Source organism: Lepus europaeus, unplaced genomic scaffold (assembly GCF_033115175.1).
Source record: "Lepus europaeus isolate LE1 unplaced genomic scaffold, mLepTim1.pri SCAFFOLD_229, whole genome shotgun sequence".
Taxonomy (NCBI): Eukaryota; Metazoa; Chordata; class Mammalia; order Lagomorpha; family Leporidae; genus Lepus; species Lepus europaeus.
This window is the reverse complement of record NW_026909116.1, coordinates 189070-214374: the sequence shown is the minus strand read 5'-3', so window position 1 is coordinate 214374 and position 25305 is coordinate 189070. Positions and strand designations below refer to the sequence as shown.

The 25305-nt window shown below is 70.4% G+C and overlaps 3 protein-coding genes across 4 annotated transcripts; 1 reads left to right on the top strand and 2 right to left on the bottom strand.

Annotated features, from left to right (window-relative positions):
* The first annotated feature begins 525 nt into the window (after positions 1 to 525).
* SH3GL1 (SH3 domain containing GRB2 like 1, endophilin A2) lies at positions 526 to 3893 on the top strand. 2 transcript variants are annotated; one of them, XM_062185024.1, is made up of 9 exons: positions 526 to 725; positions 810 to 882; positions 1315 to 1455; positions 1584 to 1717; positions 1908 to 2066; positions 2141 to 2244; positions 2505 to 2629; positions 2754 to 2786; positions 3055 to 3893. In XM_062185024.1, the coding sequence occupies exons 1-9, from the start codon at positions 633 to 635 to the stop codon at positions 3249 to 3251; spliced, it is 1059 nt and encodes a 352-aa protein (XP_062041008.1). In that variant the 5' UTR covers positions 526 to 632; the 3' UTR covers positions 3252 to 3893. The 2 variants fall into 2 exon arrangements, with proteins under 2 accessions (XP_062041008.1, XP_062041007.1); XM_062185023.1 differs by having other exon boundaries at positions 566 to 725; positions 2730 to 2786.
* An 8-nt stretch (positions 3894 to 3901) lies between these two features.
* Positions 3902 to 9632, bottom strand: MPND (MPN domain containing). Its single transcript, XM_062185022.1, has 13 exons — positions 9512 to 9632; positions 9180 to 9436; positions 8409 to 8645; positions 6787 to 6910; positions 6406 to 6490; positions 5866 to 5962; positions 5675 to 5747; positions 5407 to 5483; positions 4888 to 5056; positions 4718 to 4788; positions 4552 to 4641; positions 4126 to 4218; positions 3902 to 4047 (listed from the first exon to the last, which is right to left on the bottom strand). The coding sequence occupies exons 1-13, from the start codon at positions 9516 to 9518 to the stop codon at positions 3961 to 3963; spliced, it is 1467 nt and encodes a 488-aa protein (XP_062041006.1). The 5' UTR covers positions 9519 to 9632; the 3' UTR covers positions 3902 to 3960.
* Positions 9633 to 15035: 5403 nt separating this feature from the next.
* FSD1 (fibronectin type III and SPRY domain containing 1) lies at positions 15036 to 23987 on the bottom strand. The gene is made up of 13 exons (XM_062185017.1): positions 23870 to 23987; positions 22959 to 23054; positions 22741 to 22872; positions 22133 to 22234; positions 20884 to 20906; positions 20670 to 20791; positions 19823 to 20032; positions 18354 to 18452; positions 17755 to 17905; positions 17417 to 17496; positions 15988 to 16239; positions 15359 to 15447; positions 15036 to 15263 (listed from the first exon to the last, which is right to left on the bottom strand). Exons 1-13 carry the CDS (start codon positions 23882 to 23884, stop codon positions 15153 to 15155), a joined length of 1482 nt encoding a protein of 493 aa, XP_062041001.1. The 5' UTR covers positions 23885 to 23987; the 3' UTR covers positions 15036 to 15152.
* Positions 23988 to 25305: the final 1318 nt, after the last annotated feature.

Below are 25305 nucleotides of genomic sequence, written 5' to 3'. Positions count from 1 at the left end.
GGGCCCAGGCATTGGGCCGTCCTCCACTGCTTTCCCGCACATTAGCAGGGAGTCGAGGACTTCGGCGAACCCAGCACTGGTCCCCAGGTTGGCACCACCACCAGGCAGGCACCTCGGCCCCGTCTGGGGCCGTGCAGGGAGCGTCCCCACGGTTGGGCCTGGCGACCTTTCTCCCCACCAAGGTGGGCCCGGTCTGTCTGCCTCCTGCTGTTCTTTCTCCTGCCCGGGGAGGCGGAGGAGGGGGTCCTACTCGGGGGTTTCTCCCTGGCCACCTGTGAGCTCAGCACCTGGCGCCAGGTGGAAGGTGCGCTGGCCCGCACCCAGACGGAGGGGCTCCAGTTCACGGACTTCCACGCCAGCCTCCCGTTGGGCCGTGCCTCCTCTGCTTGTCACCCCTCGTGCTGTTGGGACTGGCCCCCGCCCCCTCCCCCCGGGCGTGTGCTGTACCTTGTGGAACCCACAGTGGCCACGTGGGCTCTGGCCCCTCGCCGCCTGCCGTAACCTCGAGCCCCGGCCGCTGCTGCGGAGCAAGCCGCGATTTCTCAAGTACCCCCAAACCCTAAAGAAGCCCTGCTCGTTCCGGGGCTGCCCGGCACCCCTGTGCGGGGGCCACCTCCCTCCCACCAGGGCTCATGGCTCCCCCTTCTGGCTTGCAGCTGGTCAGTGAGAAGGTGGGAGGCGCCGAGGGCACCAAGCTGGACGATGACTTCAAAGAGATGGAGAAGGTGAGGGGCTGGGCCCGCGGGCACCTGGAGCCGGGCGGGCTGGGGGTGGGCACCGGAGGCCCCGTCACCCTGCTGTCTTCACAGAAGGTGGACGTCACCAGCAAGGCTGTGGCAGAAGTGCTGGCCAGAACCATCGAGTACCTGCAGCCCAACCCAGGTAGGGCCCGGCCTTCAGGCCTCTCGGTCGGGAAGTTTCCAGTTACTGGGCGATAGGGAGTGCGCACGGACAGACGAGGTCGACGGCTTCAGGCACAGCTGGATCCAGGGACTCAAAGGCTGCTGTCAGGCCCTGGGAGGGCTTCCCTGGCAGCCCTGGCCACTCCCCCAACAAGGCCCGTGCTGCCTGCCTGTGGGTAGCTCACGGGACCCTGGGGTACCGGGCCTCTCCCCAGAACAGCCCAGTGCTGCTCCTGGGGCGGCTAGGGGCCCGGAGGACAAGGCCAGCAGCCACGGGGGGCGCCCCAAGTGTGGAGAGGCTTGGCTTGGCTGGGGCTGGGGGCTCCCTCCCTCAGGAACCCTGCCGCAGGTGTGGGCAGCGGGGCTGGGGCCGGCGCGGGTGCTCCACGGCCACCTGCCCTTCCTGTTGCAGCCTCGCGGGCCAAGCTGACCATGCTCAACACGGTGTCCAAGATCCGGGGCCAGGTCAAGAACCCCGGCTACCCGCAGTCCGAGGGCCTCCTGGGCGAGTGCATGGTCCGCCACGGCAAAGAGCTGGGCGAGTCCAACTTCGGTGAGGGCGGGGGGGCACAGGCAGGGTGCCCATGCCCCCGGAACCCCCGCGATCGGCTCCAGCTGCCTCCCTGGGGGGGGACCTGGGTCCCCCGGGGGGTGCGCTGAGCCAGACCCGCCCCCGCGCAGGCGACGCCCTGCTGGATGCCGGGGAGTCCATGAAGCGCCTGGCCGAGGTGAAGGACTCCCTGGACATCGAGGTCAAGCAGAACTTCATCGACCCGCTGCAGAACCTGTGCGACAAGGACCTGAAGGAGATCCAGGTGCTGGCAGCCCCCTGCCCTGGGCGCGGCCGGGGCCCCCCCACAGCGCCCTGGGCGTGGCCCTGGCGCCCCGCACTGACATCCCCACCACCACCCTGGGCGCGGCTGGAGCGCCCCGCGCTGACATTCCCCCCCCCACCGTCCTGGGCGCGGCCCTGGCGCCCCGCGCTGATGCCCCCCCGCCCCCCAGCACCACCTGAAGAAGCTCGAGGGCCGCCGCCTGGACTTCGACTACAAGAAGAAGCGGCAGGGCAAGATCCCCGACGAGGAGCTGCGCCAGGCGCTGGACAAGTTCGAGGAGTCCAAGGAGGTGGCCGAGACCAGCATGCACAACCTGCTGGAGACCGACGTAGGCGCCGGGCGGGGCTGGGGCGGGCTGGGGCGGGCTCGGCGGGCGGCTCCTCTCACGCCCGGTCCTCGCAGATCGAGCAGGTGAGCCAGCTCTCGGCCCTGGTGGACGCGCAGCTGGACTACCACCGGCAGGCCGTGCAGATCCTGGACGAGCTGGCCGACAAGCTCAAGCGCAGGTGAGCGCGCCGCCCTCTGCCGGCACAGGCGGGCGCTGCAGCCGCGCCTAGGGCCGGCGCGATCGGGCTTGCAGCGTGTGGGGGGCAGGAGGACTTCGCTGGACTTGGCCGGGTCCCCACAGAGGCCCGAGTCCAGGGCAGCAGGCGCCCTGGCCCAGCGCTGAGTACAGAAGGGGGCCTCCTACCCACTGCCCCCCTGCGGGGCTGCCCGTCCCCCCGGCCGGAGCGCTCGGCCCCTCACGGCTTCACTGTTCTCCCAGGATGCGGGAGGCCTCCTCGCGCCCCAGGCGGGAGTACAAGCCCAAGCCCCGGGAGTCCTTCGACCTCGGGGAGCCCGAGCAGTCCAATGGGGGCTTCCCCTGCGCCGCGGCTCCCAAGATAACAGGTAGTGGGCAGTGGGGTGGCCGGGGGGCCCCGACCTGCGCTGCCGAGCCCCTGTGGCGGGGCTGCCCCCAACAGCGCCCGCCGCCTGTCTTGGTTCACAGCCTCTTCGTCCTTCCGCTCCTCAGAGAAGCCGGCCCGGACCCCCAGCAGGAGTGTGCGTGAGTGTCCCGGGGCCCTGCCGTGCTGCCGGCCTCGCGTTCTGGGGCGGCCGGTCCTCCACGCCCCGGCCTGCCTGGCCTGACCGGCCTCGCGGGGCCCAGCCGGCCCTGGCCTCTGCCTGGGAGCCCCGGCTCCGGCCGGAGGGCTGGTGCTCACCGCGCTGTCCCCGGGCACGCCCGTGGCCCTCTCCTCCCGGCGGGCGATGCTGTCCCCCAGAGGCCCGCGGCCGGACGCGGCCCTCACCGCCCCCTGGCCCTCCCCCCACAGCGCCCCTGGACCAGCCGAGCTGCAAGGCCCTGTATGACTTCGAGCCCGAGAACGACGGGGAGCTGGGCTTCCGCGAGGGCGACCTGATCACGCTCACCAACCAGATCGACGAGAACTGGTTCGAGGGCATGCTGCACGGCCAGTCCGGCTTCTTCCCCCTCAGCTACGTGGAGGTGCTGGTGCCGCTGCCCCAGTGAAGGCCCCGCGCACAGCGCGCCCACGCCGCCTCCCCCATGTCGGCTCCGCCCAGGCCTGACCGCGGGGCCACACTAAGGTGCTCTCAAACACTACGGACTCCAGGGAGCCACCCCCAGGGGCCCAGCTCCACCCTGCGTGAGGCCGGACCCCGCCCGCTGCTGGCCATGGGCCCGCTGCTCCTGGGCTCCCCGCCGCTGATGCCAGCCACGGGCTCCTCCGTCCCCCTCCCCCACAGGCCCCCAGACACCGGCACCCCCGAGCCCACCCCCTCCCCCGCTGAGCACCTACTCAGCTTTTTAATCTCCCCGGCCCCAGCCTGGCACACGGGGGTCTGCCTCTGGCCCAGCTGCCCCCCCGGGACCACGCCCCACCGTGCCGCAGGCCCACGAGTGACTGTCCCCGACCAAGGCAGGCGGCTCTCACCCCGAGACCGCCCGGACCAGCAGGGCCCAGCCCTGCACCCCCCTCACCCAGCACCTGGCTAAGGGGCCCTCGGACCTTGCGCCCCGCGCCCAGGGCAGCAGGCTGGCGGGCGGGGTTGTACTCCTGGCTCCTCTTTTTAAAAAAGTATTAAATGTCTCTTTCTACACCCTCCGCCTCGTTCCCGCGCGGGCCGCCCCCGGCGCAGGGCACCACAGACACAGGCTGCTTCCCCCGCTTTATTCGGAGCCCCCCCACCCCGGGAGGCGGGGCCTCGAGGCCACGCCCTCAGCTGCCCCGCCTCAGGATGCCGTACACCTGCTCCAGCACCAGGCCCAGGCCCTGGTCCGCGGGCGTCCGGCTGGCCAGGGAGAGCTGCAACAGAGCGGCGGCGCCTCAGCCCGGGCCTGCCCTCCGCGACCCCCGCCCCGCCCCGGCCCTGGCCCCGCCCACCTTCAGCTTGTCGCGGTACGTGTGCTCCTGGCTCCAGGGCTCCTGGAAGCGCACTAGGTCCGGGGCCCCTTTGTAGAACTCGGCCAGCAGCACCTGCGGGGGTGGGGGCAGGGCGGTGGGACCCCCGCCGGCCACGCACGCCCGCCCAGCCCCCTGCCCACGCACGCCCAGGTGCCGCTGGGGAGAGCCCTCCGGGGACTCCGCCCTCCGCTGCTCCACTCCCAGGGGGCGCCGCGCTCGGCCGCGCCAGGCCCGGGTCACCTTCCTGCGGGGCCCAGCACTGGGGCCACGCCGCTGCCCCCCCACCCAGGGGCTGGAGCAGCCGGGTGCCGGCACCGCGGGCTCAGGCCCCTGGCTGCCACTCCTGTCGGTGCCTGGAGGGCCCACCCGGGACAGCGGGCCAGGGGCGGGCTCCGCCCGGCTCACCATCTCCTGCAGGACGTCGTTGCTCAGGAAGCTGTCCTGCACGTAGGCCATCTCCACGTCCATGGGGATACCGTAGTCGCTGGGCCTTTGCTGGGGGGGCACGGGCATCAGGGCGCCGGGCAGCAGCTGGGGGGCCCCGGCCCGGCCAGCCCAGTGCCCCACCTACCTCGGGGGGCGGCATCACCCAGAAGGGCGAGATCTTGGACTCGGGGCCTGGGTTGCCGGCGTAGTACGGGGCTGAGGAGAGAGCGGAGCGGACAGGCTGCTGGGCCCTGGCGGCCCTGGCCGCCGGCCCCGCCCCCCGGCGCCGGCCCCGCCCACCCCCACCCCGCTCACAGCAGAGCAGGGCGAGGCAGGGCTGGAAGCCGTTGCTGGACGCCTGCAGCCGCAGCTGGAAGTCCATCTGCGCGTCGATGTCCTGCAGCGAGGGGGCGGCGGGGCTGTGCGGGTGGCTGTGGTACCAGCCCACCAGCGCCAGGCCCCGCACACACAGGCTCTGGTGGATCTGCGGGCAGAGGCGGGCGGCACGGTCACCTCGGCGCGCGCACGCACGCAGGGCCTCCCCAGCAACCGCACCGCCGCCTGACAGCCAGACAGGGCCCGGTGCACCACCAGCGGGCGGCTGAGCCACCGCGTCCATCGCCACCTGCACAGCCGAGCCCGGGGACAGCGCCCGGCACACAGCCGGCGCTCCGGAGTCGGGGACAGGCGGAGGTGTGTGCACCTGGGCAGGGCCACACCTGTGCACCTGCCCGCGAGGGGCACGGGGCTGGGGCCGCTGTCGGGACAGGAGGGGCGGGGGGGCCTGGGAAGGAGCCGGAGGGTACCCCCCCACCCCGGGCGGCTGCCACTCACCTCCTCCTCAATGGTGGCCGCGGTGTCTGCGTCCCCCAGCCGGCTGCGGCAGGGGAAGGCCCTCAGCACCGTGAGCACTGCGGGGGGGGGGGGCAGGGCGGGGTCAGCCCCGGGCCCCGCCCCCAGCCGCCCTGACCACTGCGGGGAGGGCGGGGTCAGCCCCGGGCCACCCTCCCCGGCCCCCTGACCACTGTGGGGAGGAAGGGGCGGGATCAGCTCCCAGCCCTGGCCCCCAGTGCCCCCCCCGCCCATGCACCCCCAAACTCACTCTGGGTGTTGATGTCCCAGCGGCCCCCCAGGTAACCCACGACCTCGCTCCGAGTCAGGTGGCTGTGGAAGTCCTGGGAGGGTGACCGAAGTAGACTCGGTGCAGGCGCCAGCTCCCCCCCCCCCGCCGCCCATGAGGCAACCCCCCACCCCGCTCCCGGGGCTGGCGTGCAGACCCCCCCCCCCACTCACGAGTAGCAAGAGCACGCTGCTGGAGACGGCCACGTTGAACGGCTGGAACTTGTTGATGGCCGCGAAGGAGGTCACTTCCACCAGGGTGTGGGGGCTCCTGCAAGGGCCAGGAGAGGTCCGGCCTGACACCCCCTGCCCGGCTCGCCACCCTCCCCCGGCCTCGGGCGCCCCCAGCCCGGCTCGCCACCCTCCCCCGGCCTCGGACGCCCCCAACCCGGCTCGCCACCCTCCCCCGGCCTCGGGCGCCCACAGCCCAGCTCGCCACCCTCCCCCGGCCTCGGGCGCCCCCAGCCCGGCTCGCCACCCTCCCCCGGCCTCGGACGCCCCCAACCCGGCTCGCCACCCTCCCCCGGCCTCGGGCGCCCACAGCCCAGCTCGCCACCCTCCCCCGGCCTCGGGCGCCCCCAGCCCGGCTCGCCACCCTCCCCTGGCCTCGGGCGCCCCCAGCCCGGCTCGCCACCCTCCCCTGGCACAGCCCTGAGCGGCTCTGTTCCCGCCCCCGCGCCGGCTGTGGCGCGGAGCTCTGGGGCCAGGGCTGACCTGGCAGAGTCCCGACTGCCCAGCGTGCAGTAGCGGACCGGCACGCGGGTCCTGCTGTCCACTCGCTTCCCGGGGGGCGTGGCCTCTGCGGGCGGGGCGGGAGGAAGAGGGGTCAGCCCCTCCCCAGCCAGGATGGCCGCGGAGGCAGGAGGACTCCAAGGGATGAGAAAGAGCCGGAGGCTGCCTTCGGAAGCAGGCGGCGGGGCTGGACACCGGCAGGCCGAGTCGGGATGATCTTGTCAGAAAACCAGGCAGCAGCCCAGAGAAATCAGGCAGCGGAGTTAGGAGTCAGGGCCAGACTGGGACAGTGAGGCGACGGGCAAGCGCGATGGGAAGTCGGGCAGTGGGCGAAACCAGGCCGAGCCCGCGGGCGCCACTCACCCGGCTCCCGGGGCCCCTTCGCAGGTGGTCTCCGGCTCTTGTCCTCCGCGGAGACCCCTGCCAGCACTTCCTCCTCCTCTTCCTCCATCAGCAGCTCCTCCTCCTCGCCTTCACTGGCCGGGCTCTGGGAAGATGGGGAGGGGCAGCAGCCCGGGACCCTCAGCCCTTGGCGCCCCCAAAGCAAAGAACCCAGCAAACCCAGGCTGCCGCTCGCCGGAGCCTCAGCTGCCATTGCCCGGTGTGTCCACAAGAGGGAGCGTGCGAGCAGGGTCAGCTTTGCTCGCAAGCACAGCTCAGGGTGCAGCGCCCTCCAGTGGCTGCTTCCCGGGTTGCAGCGCACTCACCACCTTGGGCTGCAAGTGTGTGAGCGCACGATGGCCTCCGCCCCCACGGGGGGCGACACCAGGGTGTGAGGAGGGCGCCCCCTTCCCGGATCAAGCCACATGGATTACCTTAATCTGGCCTTGCCGAGGCACGAACCCAAGGCTCACGTCCCAGCCCCTGCCCTGAGCCCCAGACCGGCTCCCCCTGGGCCCGCCGCTGGGCTCTGACCCACCCACACCCGGTGACTGACAGACCTGCCTCCCGCCCGCAGGCTCCCCCGCAGGAGGGATCGCGCACTGTCCCCCAGGTCCGCTCTGCCTGCACCCCACCTCTGTGGAAGGCAGCGCCTCCCACCTGCTGATTCAGCACCCCACGCAGCTGCAAGCCCCTCCCCCTCGGGGCCGCTGTCCAGGCCCACCCGTGGGGGTGCACCTGCCGCCTCTGCCCACAGCCCTCCCTCCACGGCTCCCACCTCCCTCTGGGGCAAAGCCCTGTCCTCCATGGGATCCACAGGGGCCAGCCCACATGCCAGGCTGGACCCTGCCCCAGGGCCTTTGCACAGGTTGTGTGGGGGGAACCTGCTGGCTCCTCCCCTGCTCCAGCCTCCCTGTGCTCGGCCCCCGCCCGCTCCCCCGGGACTTGGCGGGAGACGCCTGCTGCATCCATGGCCCCTCCCTGCACGGGCAGGTTGGTCACCTGAGCCTAAGCAGGGGCTGACCCTCGGCACTCGCTGTGCCCGCTCGGCGGGGCTTCGGCCCTGCTGGCCGCGGGGGCCGGGAGGGGCGTGGTGGAGGACGAGGGTTCGCTCTGAAGCCCCGTGGACCACGCATGGGGTCCCCAGGGAAGAGGGGACCCCCGGGCGCAGCCTCAGCCACCCACGCCGGCCCCGCCTGTGGACGCAGTCAGTCCGGCGCCGCTCAAGGCTGGGGCCCCTGGGTCCAGATGCGGGGGCCCAGAGCCGGGCGCTCCATCCGGGTCTCCCCCGTGGGCGCAGGGCCCCAGCACTTGGGCCGTCACCACCCCGTTCCCAGGGACAGTAGCAGGGAGCTGGAGGGGACGCGGGTGTCCCCCCCCAGCACCCAGCGCGGGCCCCTGGTCTCCAAGGGAAACCCAGGCCTCTCCCAGGTCAGCGCCTCGGGGGGCACCTGTCCTGGCGGCGCTGGAGGCCTCGGAGCCTGCTCCGGGCCGCATCTCCACCCCCTCGGCCACCGGGACCCCCGCTGCCTCCCGCGGAAAACCCCCCGCCCATCCCCGAGACGGCCGCCAGAGGGCGCGCCAACACCCGGGCCTGTGCCCACCTCGTCCACGGCGGCTGCGGGCACGTGCGGCTGGTGCCGCCGGAGCCAGGCGGCCTTGTACTTGTCCAGTTTCTGGCCCTTGTACTTGACGGAGGCCCAGCCGCAGCCCGACTTCTTGGCGGGGTTCACCAGTTTCTTGCAGTGGGTGGCCCAGGCGCTGGGGGAGTTGAAGGCCTGCCCGGTCTCCTGCCATACGATCCTCCCGTCCGGCTGCAGGTCCCCCACGAATTTCTTCCCCTGCGCGACAGCGAGCAGGCTGGGCGCCCTCTTCCAGGAAGCCCTCCCTGCTTGGCACCTGCTCTCCGGCCCTGGGAACCGCTCTGAGCCCCACCCCCACCCCCGCGAGAGGGAGAGGGAGAGAACGAGCGAGCCTCCATCCTCGCTGGGTCACTCCCCGGACGGCCACAGCGGCCAGGGCGGGGCCAGGCCCAAACCTGGGGCCCCATCTGGGTGGTGCAGGGGCCCGGGCGCCGGGACCCCCACCTGCGCCGCCCAGAGCCATCAGCAGGAGCTGGAAGGGAAGCCAGGCGGGGGAAGCCTGGGGGAGCCGGGGTCGCAGGCGGCGCCCCCTCCCTTTGAGGCCACTTCTCGGGGTCCCCCCGCCCACCCTCCCCGAGCAGCGGCCGAGGCCCCGGCCGGAGAGGCGGACGCGCCGGCCACCGCTCCTCCCCCAGCCTCGGCTTCTGCGCGGCGAACCAGGTCCCGCGCCCCGGGCCTGGACGCGCCGTGCCTCAGTGTCCCCAGCCCGCGGGGGCGGGGGCGGGCGCTCACCAGGTAGAAGATGGACAGGACCCCCGCGCCGGGCTCCAGCAGCGCGTCCTTGAGCAGCACCCGGAGCGTGACCGCGCGCCGCGTGAGCGCGCCCCCGAGCCCGCCGCAGCCCCCGGGCCCGGCCGCGCCGCCGCCGCCGCCGCCGCCACAGCCGCCGCGCCCACCGCCCTGGCCCGCCGGCCGCTCGGGGTCTTCGTCCTCGTCCTCGTCCGGCGCCTCCTCGCCCGCGCCGGCCGCCGGGGACAGCGGCTCCGGAGCTGCGCAGGGAAGCTCTCGCTGCAGCCGGGCCGCGCCCCCCGCCGGGGCCGCCCCGCGCCCCCGCGCCCCGGTACCTGCCATGGCCGCGCCGCCCTGCGCCCCGAGCGCGGAGAAACTGAGGCCTGGGTCCGCCCGCGCGCTCAGCCCGCAGCACCCTCGCGGGACGGGGGCCCGCGGGTCATTGGCTCAGGACCAGAAGCCCAGGCCCGGGGCCCGCGCTCGCGGGGGGCCGCGGCCACACCTGCGGCCGCCGCCTCCCGGGTCGCAGCCTGCGGCCGGCGGCCGGGCCTGGGGGCAGCAGTGGCGCCCTGAGGCCCGCCCCTGCGCGGGGGGGTCCCAGAGGCCTCGGGGCGGGGACCCGGGGGACGCCAAGGCCCGTGGGGACGGGGCAGGTGGCCGGCGAGAGCCGCCCGGCGCGGCTGCAGGCTCTAAGGGGTTAACTCGGGCCCGCCCGGGCGCCCGCAGCTGACCTCGTGATTGGGCCCGACCGGAGGCCGCCGGCCAATCAGCATAGGCGTATTTATTTCGTCATCAACCAATCAGCGGTAGCCTCTGGATCCCCGCCCCAACCAATCAGGGTTAAACTCTTGAGTCCGTAGAACTCCGACTCACCCAATGAGCGACCGCGCATGTCGGCCAATCACCAAGAACCCCGCGACCCTAGGCAGCCAATCGCTTTCAGACTTGGTTCCCGGCCAGCCAATCGGCTACCGGGATGACACCTGCCCTCATCCTCGCATTGCCTGGGCCCGCACCGGCCCCCGGCGTGGGCGGAGCGGCGCCGGCCGGCCGTTCGCGCCCTGGACACCGCAGCTGCGGCCTTTGTCCCCCGCCGCTGGCCGGCGGGGCTGCGGGCCCGGGGCGCGTGCAGCGGGCTCCAGTGCGGCTGGGTTTGCCCCGGGTCCGCAGCCTGGAAGAGGGGATGGGGCACTGGGGGCGGGGGGCACTTATTCTCCTGGGCAGCCGTTGGTTGAGCCCTCGCCGGCAGGCCGGCATCCCATCGGAGCCCAGGTTCGGGTCCCGGCTGCTTTTCTTCCCATCCAGCTCCCTGCTAGTGCGCCTGGGAAAGCAGTGGAAGACGGACCAGGAGTGCTGGGGCCCCTGCACCTGCGTGGGAGACCCGGATGGAGCTCCTGGCTCCTGGCTTCTCTGTGGCTCAGCCCCAGCTGTTGTGGCCATTTGGGGAGTGCACGAGCAAGCTCTCTCTGTGTCTAACTCTGCCTTATACATAATCTTTAGAGAGAGCTGTTCTATCCACTGGTACCCGCTCCCCCCACCCCGGTGTGTACGTCATCCTACACAGAGCCAGGCTGAAGCCAAGAGCCAGGAGCTCCATCCGGGTCTCCCACGCAGGTGCAGGGGCCCCAGCACTCGGGCCGTCGTCTGCTGTCTTCCCAGGCGCATTAGCAGGGAGCTGGATCGGAAGAGGAGCAGCTGGGACTCGAACTGGCGCCCCTATGAGATGCTGGCGCTGCAGACAGGCTTAACCCGCTACACCATGGCACTGACCCCCTTTCAAGTAAATTTCAAAAATAAACACAAAATTTTCAAAAGACTAGAATGTGTGTGATGAAGTCTTTCTCCATTTTGCCACGGATGCTCTGAAGACCCCTATGGAGGCAGGCACGGACCACGCCCCGGCAGGAAGCAGAGGTGCCCGGTGTGCCCGGTGAGCCACAGGGCTGGACAGGTGCAGGGCCCCAGGGGCAGGGTGGCTCCGTGCTGGCGCCCTGGTGGGAGGCTGACAGCGGGTGGTGGAGGGGAACCGGCTGGAAGGAGGGGACCCCAGCTGGCCACGGCCTCAGCCACCAGCCAACCACAGGCAGGGAAACCCGAGGGCGCCATTCCCTCCCCCTACAACGAGAGCTTTCTGCAGAAGTAGGGGCCCGGCAGCCAGGGGAGGGGGCAGTGAGCCAGGTAAGGGGACAGGGAGCCAGGGGAGGGGGCAGGGAGACAGGGGAGGGGACAGGGAGACAGGAGAGGAATAGGGAGCCAGGTAAGGGGACAGGGAGCCAGGGGAGGGGGCAGGGAGACAGGAGAGGAATAGGGAGCCAGGTAAGGGGACAGGGAGCCAGGGGAGGGGGCAGGGAGACAGGGGAGGGGACAGGGAGCCAGGGGAGGGGACAGGGAGACAGGAGAGGAATAGGGAGCCAGGTAAGGGGACAGGGAGCCAGGGGAGGGGGCAGGGAGACAGGAGAGGAATAGGGAGCCAGGTAAGGGGACAGGGAGCCAGGGGAGGGGGCAGGGAGACAGGGGAGGGGACAGGGAGCCAGGGGAGGGGGCAGGGAGCCAGGGGAGGGGGCAGGGAGCCAGGTAAGGGGACAGAGAGACAGGAGAGGAATAGGGAGCCAGGTAAGGGGACAGGGAGCCAGGGGAGGGGGCAGGGAGACAGGGGAGGGGACAGGGAGCCAGGGGAGGGGACAGTGAGCCAGGGGAGGGGGCAGGGAGACAGGAGAGGGGACAGTGAGCCAGGGGAGGGGGCAGGGAGACAGGAGAGGGGACAGGGAGCCAGGGGAGGGGGCAGTGAGCCAGGTAAGGGGACAAGGAGACAGGTAAGGGGGCAGGGAGCCAGGGGAGGGGGCAGGGAGCCAGGGGAGGGGGCAGGGGGAAAGGGGAGAGGACAGGGAGACAGGGAGGGGGCAGGGAGCCAGGGGAGGGGACAGGGAGCCAGGGGAGGGGGCAGGGAGCCAGGGGAGGGGGCAGGGGGAAAGGGGAGAGGACAGGGAGACAGGGAGGGGGCAGGGAGCCAGGGGAGGGGACAGGGAGCCAGGGGAGGGGGCAGGGAGCCAGGGGAGGGGGCCGGGAGACAGGGGAGGGGGCAGGGGGACAGGGGAGGAATAGGGAGCCAGGGGAGGGGACAGGGAGACAGGGGAGGGGGCAGGGAGACAGGAGAGGGGGGCCGGGCATTGCTGCATTCCCCCTGGTACCAGCAGCCCTTCTCTGAGCCTTCAAGGGTGGGGTGGGTGCTGGGGGGGCAAGCACTTGCCAGGGGCCAGCCCGCAAGGGGTGTGGCCTCCTGTCTGTCTGTGTCTCTTCCTCTGACTTGATCAGTGTGTGTGCGTGTGTGTGCGTGTCTCCATCCATCTCTCTTTCCCTCTCTCCCTCTCTGTCTCTCCTCTCTCTCCCTCTCCCTCCCTCCCTCTCTCCCTCTCTCTCTCCCTCCCTCTCCCTCTGGCCCCCCCTTGACCCCAGGGCCCCAGTGGAGGCTGTGGAGGCTGTGGGGCCCCAAGCCCGCTGCCCAGATTCCCTGTTTCTCACCTAAGGCACATGGAGAAGTTGGACCTGAGGGCACAGGCGAGGGCCCCTGGGGTCGCGCCCACCCACTTCCGCCTGGTCAGGAGGTCAGGTGCAGGTGGCCCTCCCAGGGCTGCGGAGAGATGCTCCTGCCTCCCTGTCACTAGGGTGAAGTCACACAGGCTGCCCCGCTGGGCCACGGCTTGTGCAAAGGTGGGGGGGGGGGGCAGGGCCGGCCGGGGAGGGGGGAAGTGGGGCGCCGCAGGGGGCCTCGGGACAGCTTCAGCTTCTGCCCCCAGGGAGATGGGAGGCGTCCAGATTTCCAAACGTGGATGTGTCACATCGTCAAATGACAGCCCATGCCACGGGGGTCTTGCTTGCAGCCATCGCCGGGCGCCTACTCTGTGCCCCAGCCCCATTTCACAGATGGGTAGACCGAGGCCCGGTGACAGGAACGCTCTGCTTCCAGGTCAAGAGCCTGGAGTCCCGGGACACCGTGGCGGAGGTGGGAGCCCTCAGAAGCCCTTGCCTTGTCTTCCATCCCTCGGAGCCCCCACACAGACCCCCACTGCTCCCCGACCCCCTGGGGCCAGAGACCCTACCCACGCGTCCAGTCCCACCTGACTGCCGCCGGGTACCTGTCCCTGATGGCCGAGGAGGCTGCCGAGCCCTGGCGGTGCCCCGGCGAGTGCCTGGCCTGGCCCCAGGGGCTCCGGGATGGGGTCCACACGGGGGCACCTGGTTAGGGGCGGTGAGTGAGGTGGCCGGGGAGCCAGGGGCGGGGTTTGGCTCCAGCTGCTGCGACACAGCGTGGGGCGGCAAGAGAGACGCGACCCTCACCCCTCGGTGTGCGTTCGGGCCTCAGGCACCCAGGCCCAGCAGCGGGGGGGGGGGGGGGGGGACCGCGGCGTGGGCGTGGGCGGGGCCAGCGCTGCGGGGGGCGAGGCTTTGGGCTGGCCCCGGAAGGTGGCGGCTTTTCGGGGAGGAGTGGGGTACCAGGGCCAGGGCTGGGCCTCCCCTGGGAGTCCGGAGCGCCTGGAGTGGGGACGAAGCAAAATCTGGAGGTGGGAGTGAGCCTCTAGTGCTGAGTTGGGACCTGAGGGTGGGGCCATGGCCACGCCCCCTTTGGAGGCGGAGCACTCCGAAGACCAGAAGGGGGTCAGGGGAGGAGTCAGCGGGAATCCCGCCCCCCGGAGGCGGGGATTCGGCTGGGGGAGGAGCCAGGTGGGTGCGGAGCAGACACCCTGGGCCGGCCCTTGCGCCACCACGCCTCCTCCAAGCTGCCTGCTCGGTCCAGGCTACGTACGTGGAAGCGGATAGAGAAAAGGGGAGAGCGGGCCCCGGGGGAGGCGGCCTCCCTGCGACCCCTGGGGCAAGGCCTGGCGACGTAGGTCCAGCCACACCCCTCGGTCAGCACCACGCGTGCCCCATCCTGCACCCGAGTTGCAGGGACTGAAATTGCCTCAACCTAAATCCCGCTGCAGGTGGCCCCAGGGAGCTGCCGCCTCCCCTCCAGACCTGTGTCCAGCCCTGTGTCCAGCCGGGACAAGCTGCCCCCGCCACCTGCCCTGTCCCCGCTGCCCCGCCAGGAGGACTGCGTGACCCCCCCCAAGGCGGATGCGCAGCCGATCTGTCGACCAGGTAGGCGGGGGCCGGGGAGGGAGCGGGCTCAGGGCCCAGGGGACGCCATGCCTCTGTCCATCCAGAGTTGTCCTCCACCACCAGGAAGTGGGCAGGAGTTCAGACCAAGCCGGGTCGGGTCCCTCTCCCTTCCACCCTCCCCTGCCTCTTCCTCCGGGGCTCACGGCCTCCAGGGCGGCCGGTTCAACCCCGGCCTGCTTCCTCACCACCGGTGAGGGGCCGGTGGGCAGAGGCAGGGCAGTGTCCCGGTGTGTGACCCGCGTGGTGACACCAGGACCCCCCACACTCCCGGCCTTGAACTTCCGGATGCTCTGAGTTCATTTTCATTTCGCACGGAGCCTGCAGATTCACAACAGCCCTGGGTGAAGGTATTACGGGGGCATGGACTGGGGGTGTCCATGGCCCAGCTGAGGCCTTGGGTACTGACCCCCAGGGCTGGGATAGACACCCTGGGGAAGAGGCGGGCACTGGAGCACTGAGCCGCACACGGCGGGGACCAGAGGGCGGTGTCAGGGGAGAGTGACCCGAGGCCCACGCACTTGGCTTGCCTTAGGGCATGAATTTCCCGGGGGGGGGGGGATATCCGCCCCGCGCTGGACCCACGCACCCCCTCTGCGCTGCAGGAAAGGCCCCCATCGCACAGCTGGGAGAGCTAAGGCCCCGGCACCGTTCGGCGGACAGGACCACCCAGCCCCCCAAGAACCAGCCCCGGGCCTGGCCAGTGTTTGAGCTTTATTGGAAGGGGAGTGGGGAGCAGGGCCCGCCCGAGCGCCCACTCCCTCGCAGTGGCCCCCGGTGAGGCGTTAAGGCTCCGAGCAGCAGCGGGGGGCGGGCGCCGGCCTAGGTGAGGCTGGTGTTGGAGCTGCTGGTGGCGCTGCCCCGCTTCTGCAGGCAGCGCACACAGCTCGGCACCTGCAGGCCCGTGGTCACCTGGAAGCTGCCGCACCACACCTGCGGGCGGGCGCGGGACAGGGGAGGCTCAGCGGGGGAGCCCCCGCGGCCAGGGCCGCCCCCGCCCGCCCCCGGGGGCCGGGGCGCGCGCTCACGGTGAAGGCAGGCAGCAGCGGCTGTGTGAACTTGGCCTTGAAGGTGTGCAGCAGCTGCTTGGTGCGGGCGTTGTAGAAAGACAGGAGGCCTGCGGGCGCAGGGTGGGGTGGCAGGGGCGTGGTCACGGGGGCGGAGCCGAGGGCGGGGCGCGGTCACGGGGGCGGAGCCCAGGGCGGGGCGCAGGATGAAGCAGCCGGCACAGTAACGGGAGGGGGCGGGGCCCAGGGCGGGGCGTGGTCACGGGGCGGGGCCGATGAGCGGGGCGCAAGTCAGGGCGGTTGGGGCACAGTCACAGGGTGGGGCCCCGGTCACTGGGCGGGGCTGAGGGGTGGGGTACAGGGAGGGGCAGCGGGGGCGTGGCTGAGGCCGAGGGGCGGGACCGGGGCGCAGGGTAGGACGGTTGGGGCGTGGTCACAGGACCGAGGGGCGGGGCGGGCCGAGGCGCAGGAAGGAGCGGGGGGCGTGGTCACGGGCGGAGCTGAGGGGTGGGGTGGAGCCAAGGGTCACGCAAGGCGGGGGAGACACGGTCACAGAGGGCGGGGCAGGCTGAAGGGCGGGGCGCAAAGAGGGACATAGTCACGGGGCGGGGCCGATGGCCGGGGCGTGGTCGCAGGGTGGGAGGGGCTACCTTGGTGGAAGTCGCAGTGCACGCCCAGGCAGTCGGGCACGGGGGCGTCCAGCACCTTCACCTTGTTGGCGTGCTTGGCCGCAAAGCTGACCTGCAGCCAGTTGTTGACGTGCAGGCACCACGACGCGGCCGTCTTGCCCAGCTGCTCGAAGCGGCCCAGGCTGCGGTAGGCCACGCCCACGCCGAACGCCTTACTGTCCGGCTCGTAGCGGACCTCCCAGTAGTGCTCGCCGCCGTCGATCAGCGTGTCCCCTGCGGGCGGGCGGGCACGCGCGCTGGGACTGGGCCCGGCTACTCCCTGCACCGCAGCTGCTCCCTCCAGGCGCACCCCGGACCCCCGCCGTTCGCCCCAGGGCCCCCATGGCCCCAGGCTTTGTCCATTCCCTCCAGGTACTCTCCAGGCCTTGGCTACTCCTTTTAGATTCTCCACAAGCCCGAGCTACTCCTCCGGCATTTCCAGGCCTTAGGAACTTTTACTCCAGAAACCAGGTAATCCCCAAACCATCGCTCCTCGTGCTCCCTGGGGGCCAGCTACTCCCCCAGGGCCCAGCGGCTCCTTCCTGTGGCCGGCGGTGAATCCAGATTCCAGCCAGATTCTCCTCTGCCTCGGCTACTCCTCAAGCCTCAGTTACTCCTGTACCTTCGGCTCGGAGTCCAGACCCCAGCTAATCCAAGTCCACAGTGCCACTCCCCCAGTGCAGCTAATCCTTCAGCTTCCGCTTCTCCTCCACTCCTGCCCCTCCTGGGTCTCTGCTGCTCCCCGGATGTAAGGCTGCTCCCGTGCACGCTGCTTCTCCAGGGCAGGTTCTCCCTGACCTCAGCTACTCCCCCGACCCTCAGGACGAGCCCCTCGGCAGGTGCAGCCCCATAGCTCCCGGAAGCCTCGCGGACGCTGATCCTCACCAATCCCAGATGCTCCCCGTCTGCACCCTCACTTCCTCCCCCAGACCCCAGCTGCTCCCAGCTTCCTCCCCACTCCTTCTGGCAACGCCGACTTCCTCCTGCCTGAGCCTCGGTCTCCAGCGCCTCAAGCGGCAATGCCTCTCAACCCCAGCTCCTCCAGCTCTTCCAGCTGCTCCTGGGGATCCGCCCCCAGCCCCACCCATTCTCTCAGCTTCTCCTCAGACACCAGCTGCTCCCTCTGGCTCCTCCACACTCACGTTACCCAGAATCCCACCTTGCTCCAGGCCCTCAGCTGCTCCACAGGCAACCATTCCCCCCAGCTACCCCCTCAAATCCCAGCTACTCCACGGCCTCCAGGAAACCCCTCCCAGTCTCCTGCCCCATCCAGAGCCTGAGCCCCGGGCCCAGGAGCTCTGGCTGCCCCTCCCTGGGGCCGACCCAGAGGCTGACGGCGGCCTGGGAGTCTCACAGCGCCACCTGCAGGGCCCCGCCCAGACCACAGCCCCCTCCCGGCTCCCCGCCTCACCCAGCACCGTGTAGGACTCGGCGGTGAAACGGTCCCGTCCCCCGCGACCGGAGGGCATCCTCTTGGGAGATGGGTTACCCCTGTGGGCAGCAGGGGGAGGGAGTCTCAGTTCCGGCTCGTGGCCCCCAGTCCCCCACCCCGTCGTGCTCGGTCATCCCCCGAACAGGCCTGTGTGGTCCCACACCTGGGAAACTCCTACACAACTGTCAAAGCCCCATGCAGAGTCTCCGCTCCCCTCCTGCACGCTGTGGGCTCCTCCCTCCACCCCAGCCCTGGCCACCCTGGGCCGGCCAGCTTGACGCCCTCCAGCTGAGACGGGGGGGGGGTGGGTGGGCCACCTGGCCGGGGAGTTGACAGGAGACGCCGTCCGCCCCTTGCCGTCTTTCTTGATGTCCTGCACCTTCCCGCCCATGGCGTCCCACTCCACGGAGAGATCGTCCACCCGCAGGTTCTGATGGGATGTGGACCCGTCCAGGCGGAACATGAATGCTGGGCCGGGCAGACGAGGGCGTCACGGCGATGGGGAAGCCCAGGGAGACGCGGGGAGAGACGGGCAGCGGCCAGGACACACCAGAGGACAGAGGCAGAGTGGGAGGGCGGGGACAGAGCTCAGAGGGGGACATGAGGACAGCAGAGATGGAGGCGACCACACAGGGAGGGGCAGGCCGGCCAGCCCGGGGGCCACAGAGGCGGGGGTCCTGGGGTCTGCAGGGTTTGCCAGCTGGCGGCTCTGCCCCCACTTGGACTGAGGAGTCACCGCGGGAAGGGGACTGGGCTGCAGCAGGAGGTGTTAGGCTAGACCGCAGAGGGACTTCCTGGGGGCTCTGGGGGCGCCCTTGTGACCGACATTTGGTCTCCAGCCCTGGGGGACAGCGCTTGTGGGAGACGAGGGGGAGCAAGGGACAGTGGGGCTGTGGGCGGGGGTGGAGCCAGTCACCTGGGGTCTCCAGGGTCACTGGCTCGGAGAACTCCCCTGCCACGGCCTTGTTGCAGGCTTTCACGCGGAAGTTCATGAACTTCATGTCGAACTTGAGACCTGGACGGCAAGACAAGATGGCGACGTGCCCGGGCTGAGTCAGAGCAAGGGGTCCGAGCCCTGGGGACCCCAGCGTCAGCCCCTGCCCCACACCACACCCACCCCCCAGAGACCACCCCCGCCTGCACCCACCTGCGGGACTAGGCAACACTGGACTCCGCCCCCAACCCAGCCTGGCCAATCGAATGTGTTACGGCCCAGTCCCCGCCCCGTGATTGGCATGTCGCAAGCTGGCCAATCCGAATTGGCCCTGGGACTTTGGTTCTTTTCTCTGGGCCAGCCAGCTGGGAGGAAGCGGCACCTCCCACGCCGCTGGAGCCCCTGGGTCCAGCCTTCGGTGGCGACTTGGGGATCTGCTGACTGGGTACACAGGGCCCTTGGACACAGCCTCCACGGACAGATGGGATTGAGGTGGACATGATTTGGGCGCAAAAACAAAAAGCAGCCGAGAAGCACGCGGAGTTATTTTCCATCGTCTGCATTTTCCAGGAGCTCTGTGGCACCCATTGTGCAGGCAGCCCACGCTCTGATGCTGGGCCGTCTCCGACTCGTCCACCCTCCCCACCGCCTCCCCGGCTGGGACGTTCTCTACCTCGGGACCACAGCACCACCCTCTCCCGGCTCTGCCCTCCCGTGGCACCCAGGGCCCGGCCGCCCCCGATGTCCACTCTGCAGACATCCCTGCTCTGAGACCCTCCGTAGCTCCCTATGCCCTCAGGACCAAGGCTGGTCTCTCAAATGTCTCCCAGATGGAGCTCAATCCGGTAATAGCCCCAGGCAGCCTCAGCCCTCTGGCCTCGGAGCCCTCCAACACACTCTCCTCTCTGGAAACTTCTCTCGCAAGCCTTCGCCAGGCGGCCACCTCCTCCAGGCAGCCCACCTGGACTGCCTCCCCCTTCTCACTCTCAGCATCTCACTCTTAGCACCCAGGGGCTAAGGCCCACACAGAGCAGGGTTCACATGCAGCTCAGATGCAAGGGGGCGCCTAAGCCCCGAACCCCTCCAAGCCTAGGAACGAGGCAGCAGAGGGCGGAGGGAAAAGTTCGGGCCAGGGGACCCGGGCTCCTCCTCGGCGCGATATCGATTTATTTCTGCAGCTTCCCGTGCGTCTCTAATTATGTCCTAATGAGAAGCGACAGCCAGGAAAGCAGGCGGCGAGCCCGGAGGGCGGGCGTGGGCTGAGCGCAGAGCGGGGCTGGCGGCTCCCCCTGCAATTAGCGGGCTCCTCATTAGCCCTGCGGCGTAATTACAGCCGCTCAGCTGCCGAAGGGGGCGGTTAGCGCCTGCGCCGGGCTCCCGCCCACCGGGGCTCTCCCGGCCCGCAGGGACCCCCAAGGCCGGCCCCCTGCCAACGCCCCAGCGCGGCTCACCGGTCAGGGTGTACTCCGTCTGCCGCACGCCCTCGATCACCATCCAGGGCTGGTCCTCCTTGAGGCGCGGCGGGCCCTCGAAGTTGGTCCGCCGGTACTCCAGCACGTAGTGGTCGATCTTGCTGTCCTCGTCCGGCACGTGCCACACCAGGGTCACGCAGTTGTCAGCCACGAGGGACTCGGCCAGGTCGATGACTGGCGCGCTGGGCACTGCGCGGCCCCGGGGAGAGCCGGCTCAGGCTCCGGGCAGCCCCGCCACGCCCCCAGCCCGGGCCTGGGGAGGCGGCTGCGGCCTCCGGGAAGGGGTGGGCGCGAAGGGAGGCAGGGCTTTCCCAGTTTTATGGCTGAGTGGGCGGGGCCTCCTTGTGTCTCCACCCACTTGTCAAGCTCCACCCTCACAGAGGTGGGGCCTTCTAAGGGATCCACCCCCATGAGGAGGGTCCTCACAGGGCTGCACCTCATGTGGGTGGAGCCTTCCCATGGCTCCACCCCAGGGGCGGGGCCTCCTAAGGCCTGCACCTCGTGTGGACGGAGCCTCCTCAGGGCTGCACCCAATATGGGTGGGGCCTCCCCAGGGCTGCACCCTCCTGGGGACATGGTTTTCCTGGGTTGCACCTCATGTGGGCGGGGCCTCCCAGGGTTGCACCCTCTATGGGCGGGGCCTCCTAAGGCCTGCACCTCATGTGGGTGTGGCCTCCTCAAGCTGCACCCAGTGTGGGCAGGGCCTCTCAGGGCTCCATCCTCGAGGGGGGCCTCCTCTGGTTGCATCCCAAGGTGGGCAAGGCCTTTCTGGGGTTCAGGCCCCTCCTCAGGGTCCCCGCCGTCCCGGCTCCCAGCGCCCCCTCACCAGGCAGGAACTTGAGCGCCTGCAGAATCTGCCGCTCCTGGGCGAAGTCCACCATGAGGTGGCTCATGTTGTCGCTGGCTTTGGCTTTCAGGGACAGGCGGAAGGCAGGGGCCATGGTGACCCTGCGGGAGGGAGGCGGGAGCGGTGGCCGAGGCGGGCGGGACCCCGCCCCGCGGCTCCACCTCCGCGCCAGCCGCAGACCCCGGCGTCTTACCCGTCTTTGATCTGCTTGGCAGCCTAGAGACGGGGACGGAAGGAAAGTCGGAGGCTGCGTCAGCTGCGAGAGAGACCCATTGCACAGACAGCAAGACGGAGGCCGCACACGGCAGCCAGCAGGGGGCGCACGCCGCGCCGGGGCTGTGCCCGCAGGAACAGGACGGCAAAGCCCGCCCCAGCGCCCGGCACTTCCTCCTGCCCAGCGCCCAGGGTGCACGGGGCACGCGGGCATCCCAAGCAAATGGCATTTCAGAGGGAAAAAAAATATGCATGGCTTCTTTTCAAGTATGAGCAGCCCCACGCAGAATTTGGGAGACGTTTTGCTAAGCACGGAGAAATCTAAGTTTCAGGGGCCGGCGCCGTGGCACGGCAGGTGAAGCCGCCGCCTGCAGCGCCCGCATCCCCTATGGGCGCCGGATCGAGTCCCGGCTGCTCCTCTTCCGACCCAGCTCTCCGCTGTGGCCTGGGAAAGCCCGCACTGCTGCCTCCCAGGAAGATGGAGCGAGGTCAGCACCGGACCCCAGGCGCTGCACCGCGGGACTCGGACGTCGCCACCAGCACCCGAGCCCGAGGTCAAGTTCCGGCCCCGGGCTGAGTGAGTTCTGACCACGCTGCCGCAGAACGCCGCCTGCCCGCTCACGGCTCCCCGCGGAGCTGCGGATTTACCCCGGCGCCCCTCCGAGAGCGGGCGGATGCGACAGGAGAGAGAGGACGCTCTGGCAGGTGCTTCTGCCGCAGGCGAGGTGCCTGGGGCCCTGCTTCCCACACCTGCGCGCCCGGTTCGAGTCCCAGTGCCTCTTCCCACCCAGCGTCCCGCCACTGTGCACCCTGGCCGGCACAGTGCGGGCGCAAGTACTCGGGGCCCTGCCACCCACGTGGGGGACCCGAATGGAGCTCCTGGCTCCCGGCTTCAGCCAGGCTGAATCCCGACGACTGCCGGCATTCGGGGGAGTGAGCAGGTGCATGGGCAATCTCTCTCTGTCCGTCTGCCCTTGAAAATAATTTTTTAAAAGTCGTTTGATTTGAAAGGCAGAGTTAGAGAGAGAGAGAGGGAGAGAGAGAGAGAGGTCGTCCATCTGCTGGTTCTCTCCCTAGATGGCCACAATGGCCAGAGCTGGGCAGGTGCAGGGGCCCAGGCACTTGGGCCATCGTCCACTGCTTTCCCAGGCGCATTAGCAGGGAGCGGGATCGCAAGTGGAGCCGCCAGGACTCGAACCACGTGGGATGCTCAGGCTGCAGGCACACACCTGGGGGAAGTCCGGGCTGTCGGCGGCCTGCAGCGTCTGGTTGGCCGTCTCCAGCAGCTCCTCGGAGCTCTCCAGCGCCCGCGTGCAGGCTGCAAGCTGGTTCTGCGGTAGCGCGCGCCGGTCACCACGCGGCCCCGCACGAGACACCTCCCCCGACCCCACCCCCAGGGCGCCCCGCGGCCGCAGGGCCCAGGCTGCTGGCTTTGCACGGAGGCGGGACCCAGCTGGGCCTGGCTCCTGGCAGCCAATCAGACACCTCCCTTAAAAGTTCACCTGTACTGGGCTACACCTGAGCCCCGGGGCGCCTGTTCCCCCGGGGCCGGGGATCTGAGCTGTTGGGAAGTTGCGGGGGTGGGGGGGGGGCGCTGGGCACTGCTCCAGGGACCCCAGCTTGGCAGCTAAGGGCCCAAGGGAGCCATGGGAGGCGTCAGAGCCAACCGCACCCTGGGTAGAACTGCGAAGTCGGGGCACAGGGGGACGGGAGGGCGCCAGACTCGGGGGCACTGGGCGGCTAGGGGTGCAGAGGGAGGGGCCGCGGCCAGGGAGGGGCGCGCTGCGCTGGCTGCGTGACGCCGCGCCCCAGGCCCCGCACGCACGCACGCACGCACCTGCAGCTCGTAGGTGCGGCTGGCGCGGTCCTGCTTGATTTTCACGAGCATGCCCTCCTTCAGCTCCTCCAGCAGCGAGAACAGGGACTGGAACTCCGCCTCCAGGTCCTCCTGCACCTTGGCCGAGTTCGCCTGGGTGCGCGGGGCGACGCTGAGGGCGGGCGCGGCGGCCAGCGGCCCCAGCAGCCCCCCACGGCCCCGCGCCCGCCCCGCCTCACCTCCACGTTCAGCAGCATCTGTTTGAGGGCGTAGATGAAGCTCTGGATCTCTTCGTTTTTCACGGCCAGCGTCGTGATGATCTTCCGCAGCGCCTCCTGCGCCCCCCCCAGAGGCCGGGACACACACGCACGCACGCCCGGCAGGCCGGTCAGGGCCGCCGGGGGCCACGCTGCCCCGCCGGGGCTCGCCCACCCCAGCCCCGGCCCTGCGCAAAGCCCTTGGCTCGCCGCTCCGGGGAGGCCCTGCGAGCGAGCCCATTTCACAGAGGGAAAAACCGAGGCTCGGGGAGACCCTGCACAGGGCAGAGGCTGGGCCTGAACGCCACCTGCCCGGGCTCCCAGCGCGGGGTCTACATCGTTAAGGTGGGAAGAGCCTGGAGGAACAAGATGCCTGTGGCGAAATGGGCTAGCCTGGGCAAAGGACTTCCTGGGGAAAGTGGGATAGCCTGGGACCCCGGAGGAGGGGGCCTAGCCGGGAGAGGTGGGGCGGGAAGAGGCGAAGTCAGGAAGCCCAGGTGAGTGGGGGGCGGCGGGGATGCTGGGCAGGAGGGCGTGGAGGCCGCGTGGTGCTCCGGGCTCCAGCTCCCACGCAGGCTCCCCACGGGGCCCCTCGGCGGGGTCAGCACCAGGAGCCGGCCAGCTATGGCCGCGGTGGAGGGCGTGGGGGAAGCGGTCTGGGCTGGGACCAGGACCTGGGCGGAGTGGGGGGCATGGAGGGGACGCACCTGGCCCCAGCCCACGAGGACGGAGTGGGGGGGCAGCGCCCCGGAGTGGGGAGCCCCGGCTCAGGTGGGGCTGCAGCGCGGCTGCGGCACAGCTGGGGCGGGGGTGGGGCGGCCACTGCGGCATCACCTGGCCCCCGGCCCGCGCCCACCCCCCCGCGGGCCCCGCCCCGCCCCGCCCCGTCCTACCCTCTGGTCCTCCATGGCTGCAGCCTGGGTCACCCCGGCCCGGCCCGCGGGGCCCCGTGTGCTCTTTCAGTCCCCAAAGCTGCCTGGGCCGCGGCTGGGAGCCAATGGCCCGCCTAGCCCTCGCCGCCGCCGCCGCCGCCCCCGGTCAGCGCTCCATCACCGCGCGCACTGCGCAGGCGCGCCCGCCGCGGCCTCCTGGGAGATGTAGTCCGCGCCGCACTGGCCGGAGCGCCGCCTCCCGGGCCTGAGGCGCTGCGGGCGACCCTAGCGGTGGTGATGGGTGGGCGGCCGAGAGCCCGGAGCCTGCCGGGGGGGCCTCAGTTTCCGGTCCATCCGTGCCTCGGCCTCCCCGCCCCTTCACCTCTCTGGTGCTCAGACCCACCCCTGCCCCCCACCCTGTCCGGATCCAGTGAGTGACCGCTCACTGCAGAGCCACGGCCTTTACCCGAGCAGGTGTGCGGCCTCCAGTGCCTCGTTCCCCCCAGCTACGTGTCTACTGAACTCCTACACATCCCTCAAAACCCCAGGCTCTAGTATCTCTTCCAGAAGCTCTCCTGCTAGGCTAGAACACACTCAGAACTGGGGGACATCCCCCCCCGCCAGCCCCGCTGGACCCGGCCCCTCGGACCCTCGGACCCCACTCTCTGCTCTGCACCCTCTCCCCTCCCCCCAGCCCACCCACCTCCGGGCCTTTGCACCCCCTGTGCTTTGCCTGGATCTCAGCCTCTCTGAGCTGCACCTCAAACGCCAGAAACTGGACCTCTCGTGTACTGAGGGAGCAAGCACTTGGGGCCCTGCACCCACGTGGGAGGCCCGGACGGAGCTCCTGGCTCCCGGCTTCAGCCCGGCTGAATCCCGACGATTGTCGGCATTTGGGGGTGGGGTGGGCCAGTGGATGTGCAATCTGGGTCTGCCTTTCAAAATAAATATATAATTAAAAAATATTTAATTTGAAAGTCAGAGTTAGAGAGAGAGACACACACACAGAGAGAGAGAGAGAGAGAGAGAGAGAGAGAGAGAGGGAGAGAGGTCTTCCATCCACTGGCTCACTCCCCAAATGGCTGCAGTGGGCAGAGCTGGGCCACACAGGAGCTCCATCCGGGTCTCCCGCACGGGTGCAGGGGCCCAGGCACGTGGACCATTTTCTGTCGCTGTCCCAGGAAGCTGGATCGGAAGTGGGGCAGCCAGGGACCGGCGCTGTGGCGGAGCGGGTAAAGCCGCCGCCTGCAGTGCCCGCATCCCATGTGGGTGCAGGTTCGAGTCCCGGCTGCTCCACTTCCAATCCAGCTCTCTGCTGTGGCCTGGGAGAGCAGTGGAGGATGGCCCAAGTCCTTGGGACCCTGCACCCGCGTGGGAGCCCCGGATGGAGCTCCTGGCTCCTGGCCTCGGCCTGGCCCAGCCCTGGCTGCTGTGGGCATTTGGGGAGGGACCCAGCG

Bases quoted from the DNA above. Each gene is read 5' to 3' on its own strand.
- MPND (XM_062185022.1), bottom strand. The intron at 6,911-8,408 runs GTGGGCACAGGC...CCATCTTCCCAG, and splicing joins CCGCAGCCGCCGTGGACGAG to AGCCCGGCCAGTGAAGGCGA. The intron at 5,963-6,405 runs GTCAGCCCTGGC...TGGCCCTTGCAG, and splicing joins GGCAGTCGGGACTCTGCCAG to GAGCCCCCACACCCTGGTGG.
- FSD1 (XM_062185017.1), bottom strand. The intron at 22,235-22,740 runs GTGCGTGCGTGC...GCGCTACCGCAG, and splicing joins GCCGCACCTACGAGCTGCAG to AACCAGCTTGCAGCCTGCAC. The intron at 15,264-15,358 runs GTGAGCGCGCGC...GCCCGCCCGCAG, and splicing joins CGCTGCTGCCTGCCTTCACC to GTGTGGTGCGGCAGCTTCCA.
- SH3GL1 (XM_062185023.1), top strand. From the start codon at position 633: ATGGCTCCCCCTTCTGGCTTGCAGCTGGTCAGTGAGAAGGTGGGAGGC. The intron at 2,067-2,140 runs GTAGGCGCCGGG...CGGTCCTCGCAG, and splicing joins ACAACCTGCTGGAGACCGAC to ATCGAGCAGGTGAGCCAGCT. The intron at 2,787-3,054 runs GTGAGTGTCCCG...CTCCCCCCACAG, and splicing joins GACCCCCAGCAGGAGTGTGC to CGCCCCTGGACCAGCCGAGC.